This window comes from Chinchilla lanigera, unplaced genomic scaffold, assembly GCF_000276665.1.
Source record: "Chinchilla lanigera isolate Chin_1 unplaced genomic scaffold, ChiLan1.0 scaffold00050, whole genome shotgun sequence".
Classification (NCBI taxonomy): Eukaryota; Metazoa; Chordata; class Mammalia; order Rodentia; family Chinchillidae; genus Chinchilla; species Chinchilla lanigera.
In genome coordinates, this window is record NW_004955451.1 from 4,580,683 (window position 1) to 4,588,262 (window position 7,580).

Consider the following 7,580-nt stretch of genomic DNA (forward strand, 5'->3'; position numbering starts at 1 on the left):
GACTCTTAATGTATTTGAACATTATAGCTGTTGGAAGCTGTGTTTTAAACTTCATTTTATTATATAGTATTATTTAAAATAAATTTATAAAGAAATGAAGTGTTTCAGAAGTTGGCCATCTTAACAAAGTATTTAACATTCCAAAGAAAATTTAGGAACCCAAGAAAGAGACTCATTTTATAAATAGGACAGATACAGATTATGCATATATATAGATATATATCTATATATATATCTGTATATATATAGGCTGAAGTTTATACAATTTTGGCAGCCTCTTTAAGACAGAATACAAAAATTAGTCAGTACCCATGGATATCATCCCACTGGATGATGTGTATGGACATCACAGTCCCACCAACTAAGAGGGGACGTGTGATAGAATAAAAGATGGTAGTCTTAACCAATCGCATTTGAAATCTTATTTTTTTAAATTAAAAAAATCATCAAGCTTCATTTAAAATTTCCTTTGCTCATAAGTAAATATTTTAGCTCTGTATACATTTTACTGGTTTGAATATGGGGAAATGTACATTTTACTACTGAGTATTTAGTTAATTCAACAAAATCAAAGTTAATAAGGGTGAAAAGCTTTACAAGCATGTTTGTTGGATCATGTTTCTATAAGAGAACTCTTCTGATAAGCTATATTAACTTTCAGTAGATTTTTGGGAGAAATCTCAGAATAATAAGTGGGTTTAATATTTTAGGTGGATGCCAGTATAAAATGCCAGACCAATATGCCCGAAAATATCTTGCCTTCAGAACAGATGGGATTCCTCATTTCAGAAATGGGGCCTGCTAGCAAGCCTAGTAAAGACATAGATTTACCCACTCCAGCCCGATACAGAGAGCGGAGAAGCAACTCACAAGGAAAGTCCCCTGGTAAGGATTATACTTTTAAGATCTAGGATTTACAGCTTGCCTCCCTCCCTCCCTCCCTCCCTCCCTCCCTTCCTTCCTTTATTGTCTTTTTGAGACAGTCTCACTATGCAGTTCAGGCTGTCCTTGAGGTCACCTTTGTAGCCCCTGGCCTCAAACTGGCTGATCCTCCTGCCTCATCCTCCTGAGTGCTGGGGTTACAGGCCTGTACCACCATGCCTGGCAGATTTACAGCTTTAAACCAGGTATTGTGACACATGCCTGCAATTCCAGCACTGTGGGAGGCTGAGGCAGGAGAATTGCAAGTTTAAGACCAGCCTGGGCAATTGAGCAACTTTGTCTCAAAATTTTAAAAAGGGCTGGGAATGTAGCTCGTGAGAAGGCCATGGGCTCAATCTCCAATATTGAAAAAAAATTAGAATTTTTAGCACTAGGATGCTGGTAATGGAACCAAGTGTAGTATTAATATATGCGTGATTATTTTTCTGGGTCTTTATTATTCATAATTGTATTTATGTAGCACTTTGCTATTTTTAATTAACAAGTTTTAACTGTATTTTATTAATTATTCTTACAAAGTATATAATAGTTATTTTCCTAAAATTGAATATAATAATTTGAGCTTTTAAAAGATTAAATATATTTTAAAAGCAAAAGAATTTATGTTAACTTGAAGAAGGTAAGATGAAGGGTAATTTAGTAACTGTTTTCAGATCCCAAAGACTTTGTAATTATAGAAATAATTGTTCTGTTATTAACACACTATAGGACAAGAGTGAACACCAAAGATAATTTAAATTATAAAGATACTGTGAAGTATGATTATCAATGAGCTTATTTTTCTTGTGGTTTGTAGGATCCTAAAGTGAAGGATATTTTGGGCACATACAATTTGTTCTACATTTTTTTTTCTTTGAGATGAGGTCTCACCATGTTACTCAGGCTGGCCTCAAAACTCCTGGACTCAAGTGACCCTTCTGCCTTAGCCTCCCTAGTAATTGTGACTCTAGGTACATGCCACGACATCTGGCTCTACTCTTTGTAAGAATTATATTTTTATCTAATAAAACGTATTTCTTAAATGATCAAAAGTCAAATTTGATCTTTTGTGAGAATTTTAATATTCTTAAAATATGGGCATGTCAGAGGCTGGCCATTCAGGCAGAATTAAGCAGGTCTGTCATTTTAACTTATAATGATTATTCATGTTGAGAACTTCTGAGAGTTTCTCCGAAAAGTAAACTCACCGGACATGGTGATGCATGCCTGTAATCCCAACACTCAGGAGGCTGAGGCAGGATCATCTCTGTGAGTTTGAGGCTAGCCTGGGCTACATATTGAAATCAAGGTCAGCCTAAACTACATGGCAAGACCCTGTCTCAAAAAAAGTAAACTCATACTGATATGATCAAAATGTTGCTTAGATTTATAGAACTCTTACATTTTTTAGACTGGAACTGTCTTGATCTAGTTATTTGTTTTGTTTTTTTGTTTTTTTTTTTTGATCTAGTTATTTGTTAATGTTACCTTATATAGTCACTTTAGGTATATTTTCTAATCCATAATTAAAGATTAAGATTTCTCATCACTGAAAATATATACAACAGTGGCATAAACCTAAAGGCAATTTAGAAGGATAAGCACCGGATACATATCTACTATATACCTATTTTTATGCCATGCAACAACTTGATGAAGATATTGTCATCAGGAGACTATCACCTCTGGTTTACCTGTCCAAGAAGCCTGAAATTTGTTTATTATCTTTTATAGCCTCATCTGAAATAGTCCTTAGGGAATGTAGGTTTTTCTTTTGGAGAGATCTACTTTTTGTTTTGTTTCGGTTTTGTTTTTTTCCTCCGGTACCAGGAATTGGACCCACGACCTTGCGCTTGCCAGGCAGGTGCTTTTGCCGCTGAGCTAAATCCCCAGCCCCGAGATCTATCTTTTGTTGCCTACTTTCTGCTGGTCTAGATCTAAAGGGTCTGAGGTTTACTTTAGGTGCTGAACAATTATATGCCTTAGCAGACCAGGCTTATTCATTCTCTGGCATTTTAATCCTTTTAAAAAAACTTGATAGGTATCTGATTTATTTGCTTTTAGTTATTCTGGTTGAAAGTTACAACAACCAGAGGTGGTGTGGGGTGTTGTTGTTGTTGTTTTTATTTTTTTCAGTCTGTACTAGGGATTGAGTCAGAGCCTCATAGATACAAGGTAAGTATTTCACCACTGAGCTATAGCCCAGCACTCAGAAGTCTCACTGATGTAGTTTTAAACCTGAAAATTCTGGCATTTGGTTTGCTGTCTACGCTTTGCCCATCCTCTTCCTTAACCTAGTGGCATCTATATTGAGGTTCTCTAAAAGAGTGGGCTGAGTTGAGAAAATAACTCCTCTTAGATCTTTACCAGAGAATTCAGTCCCATTGTCTGTCAGAAGTTCGTCTTTTAAAAACTGGTGTAGTTTTTCTCTTATTTTATTTATTTACATTTCTACCTTCCCCCAGCCAGAGATGATTAGAAAGATGCTTGAGAGCTGGGGATATAGTTCAGTTGTAGAGTGCTTGCCTACCATATGTGGGGCTCTAGATTTGATCCCCAGTACCACCAAAAAAATTAATAATACGTTTCTGAGGAAAATGTGAGGTCTTCTTTATTAAAGACCCCTCTTACTACCTCTCCAAGTTGAGGTATTGAAGCAGCTGGGTGCAAACCCATACTACTGAATCTCCGTTGATAGGTTGTCAGCCACAGGAAGAGAAATGCTTCCTCTATCTCTGCTTGCACACGGGTACCTCTAGCCTGAGCTGTTCTTTTCTTTTAGAGCTTTGCTGAAGTGACAAGAGATAGTGAACACAGTGTGAGTTTCGTCAGTCTTTTTCCTGTGTTTGTGTGCTCACTTGTCTCCAGGGTGTCACATACAGATAATGACTGTACCAAATGTCTCCGCTTAAATAGTAAAGATCACCAATATTCTAGCTTGCTATGTCCTAACCATCTACTGCTTGACTTTGAAGCAGGTGCCACTTAAAGATATTGTTCCTGTAGTCCTAGCACTCGGGAGCCTGCAGCAAGAGGATCGCTGGGAGTGAGAGGCCAGCCTGGGCTACAAAGCTAAGGCCAGCCTGAACTGCATAGTGACACCCTGTCTCAAAAAAGAGCAAAAAAAAAGAAAGAAAGAAATTGTGTTTCAATACTGGTATTAAATCAGGGTCTTGTTCATTATTAGGCATGTGTTCTACCACTGGCGTACACTCCTCGTCCCTAGTCCCACAGCCACATATTTTAATTTGAATTATAGTAGTGCCTCATTTCTAGATCCAAAATTCCATTTTAGGATATAAATTAGGCTATAATAATTACATAACTAACAAGTAGGATACCAGTTGTAACAAGTGACCAGGCATGGTGGCACATGCTGGTGATCTCAACATTTGGGAGGCTGAGGCAGGAGGATTGCTATGAGTTTGTGGCTAGCCTGGGCTGCATAGTGAATCGGCCTGGCCTATACAGTGAGACTCTGTCTCAAAAAAAGATTTTTTTTATAACAAGAAAACAAAGTAGGGGCTGGGGATTTAGCTCAGCGGCAAAAACGCCTGCCTGGCAAGCGTAAGGTCATGAGTTCGGTTCCCGGTACTGGAGAAAAACCAAAAAAAAAAAAAAAAAACAAAAAACAAAGTAGTGTCTGGGGATGTAGTTCAGTGATAGAGCACGTGCAAGGCCTTGGATTCCATCTCTAGCACCAACAACAAACACTTGTAACCCAGCCCTTGGAGAGGCTAAAACAAAGGAAGTCAAGTTCAGCCTGTGCAATTTAGTGAGACCTTATCTCAAAATAAAATAATAATTTAAAAAAGGGCTGAAGGCCCTGGTTCAATCCCCAGTACCAATGAATGAACTGATGAATGAATGGGCTGATTTTTCCCCTCATGTCCACAGCTGAGATGGTAGCTTCACTTTTTTTGCTGTCAGGAATTGCACAGTTAAAGATGGCTCACCTCTCTAGTGACATGTCAGGAAGGAAGCTGCTATAAATAACCCATCCCTGTGTGAGCTAAGTGTCACATATGCCTGCAGCCCCAGAATTTAGTTACACAGAATCAGATTCTAGCTGCAGGGGATCTTGGAAATAGTCTTAGCTGAAGGCCACTTGCCTATTTGAAGCAATGCATGATGTAAAGAGAATCAGTATTAGGAGACAATTAGAGACCAATCTCTTATGACCTAAGAGAAAATATGTACAACACAGATTATAAATCATTATATTCATAAAATGTAAAAGTGCCTACAAATCAATAAGAACAGTGATCCAATCAAAATAAATGTATTAGTATGCAGTTCAGAAGAACTACAACTGACTGGTTAAATATGTGAAAAGATGTTCAACCCCTGTATTGCAAATCAAGTAAACAAGATTTTTTTCTCCAATTTTAATTGGCAAAGGTTTTTTTTTTTTTTGGTTTTTCTCCGGTACCAGGAACCGAACTCACGACCTTGCGCTTGCCAGGCAGGCGCTTTTGCCGCTGAGCTAAATCCCCAGCCCCTGGCAAAGGTTTTTTTATGGGGAATCAAACTCAGGAACTCATGCTTGCCAGGCAGGCAGTATGCCACTGAGCTATATCCCCAACCCTATTTGTTTTTTGAGACAGGATTTGCTTGTAGTTCAGGCTGCCCTTGGACTCCCAGGCTGACCTCAAACTCATGGCAATCCTCCTGCCTCAGCCTCCTGACACTGGTATTACAGGTGTGTACCACCAGGTCTGGCAAGTGTTAACTGTTGATAATATCAGAGCTGATAAAGGAATATGGAAAAAAATGTAAATTTCTATAGCCTTTTGAAATCAGTTTGGCATTGTTTATAAATAGCTAAAGTACTCCTGTGTTTTGATTCAACTCTACTGCTAGGAATCTCACCTACAGAAATATGTACATTACCAAAGGTACTTGAAGAAGTTCACCATACTGTTATTTATAAGAGCAAAACCTTGGAAAAAAGTATTAAATGCCCATTAGGAATTGGATAAATTATGATAAATTCATGTAATGAAATATTATGCACCTATTTAAGAAGATAAAGTAGCTAGATGTTTTGTGACTTGGAAATATTCAGTGAAAATCAAGTATTCATAATGAGTTAAGTGAATGACCAAGTTGCATCACAGTATGCGTAGCATGGCCCCCGGCAAGGAAGGAATGGAAGCGGGGAGGAAGAAGGGTGAGAGGGAGGCTGGTATGCTGTATGATTGTAGAAAAAAATCTGGACGTTTATGATGAACTGACACATGTAACCTTGGTTACCTCTAAGAAAACAGAATTGAAAGATATTTTTGCCTCTTCAGTTTGTGTATGTATATACATAATAGTAAGATTATAGGGAATTATCACTTTTTGTATTTTTCAATATTTAAAAAATGAAAGACACTGCCGGGTGTGTGGCACATGCCTGTAATCCCAGCACTTAGGAGACTGAGGCAGGAGGATCATTGTGAGTTTGAGACCAGCCTGGGCTACAAAGTGAGCCCTAGGCCAGCCTGAACTGCAGAGGGAGACCCTGTCTCAAAAAGACCAAAAAAAAAAAAAAAAAGGACACTGAGTTTAAATACTTGAAAACATTTATATATTATGAATATAAAATCCTCAAAATAATAGGAATGAAAAATTTACAGAATGTTTTATGTTTGTTTGTTTTTGAGACAGTGTCTCCTTATATAGTTCAAGCTGTCCTTGAATTCACTATATAGCACAGATTGGCTGTGATCCTCCTGCCTTAGCCTCCCAAGTGCTAGGTTTATAGGCATATGCCACCACATACAGGTACAGAATGTTTTTAAAAATAAATTTATGTCCCAGATATTATACTGACTTTTGAGGTTTAGGTATGTTTGACTCAAGCTAACCTTATTCTACACTAAAAATGACTTTTCAAGATTTCTGAGAATTTCTAGAGCTCATAGTGGCTTTTATTTTTTAGTTTCTTCTTCTGTCTAATTCCAGACTTGCTTCTATTTTATCTCCTAGAGTTGCTCTCTGTTCTATAAACTCCCTTTCACTAAGCATTGGCACGGGCAATTTTTTGTTTTTTGGGACAGGGTCTCACTATGTAGTGCAGGCTGGCCTTGAACTCATTTATATAGCCCACGTTGGCCTTGAACTCACAGAGATCCTCCTGCCTTAGCCTCCCAAGTGCTGAGATTACAGGTGTGCACCGGCATGCCTGGCAAAACAAATATTTGTCCACAAATGCGCACATGAGGTCTTGCTGTAGAGTCCAGGCCGGCCTTGAACTCACTATCTAGCCTACACCCAGCGTTACACATGATTTTAAATGGTATACTAGCTGTTGCTCTTCTTAAAAGGCCTTCAGTCACTTTAATAGTTTGCCACCTTTCCTTGTCACTAGTCTTTGTGACCTTCTGCCCTGTTGTATTCTTTCTTTATAGTAGCGCCAGGCCTTCTGTTCTCTGGTCTCTTTTTTCTGGTATTTCACTAGGCACTGAGTTCCTGTTATACTAGACAAAGAGGTTAGGTGTCTCTTCTATTTTCAGATATGTTTAATCCTTCATCTTCCCCAAACAAAACCACCAATCAAAACATATTCCTCAAAACAAAGACCAGTCACCTCCTTAAGAGGAACTCTGCTGCTGGCAGTTAAAATAATTTCTTCCTTTTCACTACATTTTTTGATTGTAAGTGTACCTGAT

At 38.1% G+C, this 7,580-nt stretch overlaps 1 protein-coding gene across 1 annotated transcript in view; it reads left to right on the top strand.

Annotated features, from left to right (window-relative positions):
- Hsf5 (heat shock transcription factor family member 5) overlaps positions 1–7,580 on the top strand; it is a gene marked incomplete at its 5' end in the record, with an annotated part of 37,293 nt that overhangs the window by 16,107 nt on the left and 13,606 nt on the right. The window contains 1 exon segment of the mRNA XM_013519059.1: positions 711–885. Coding sequence (XP_013374513.1) covers positions 711–885 — 175 coding nt within the window.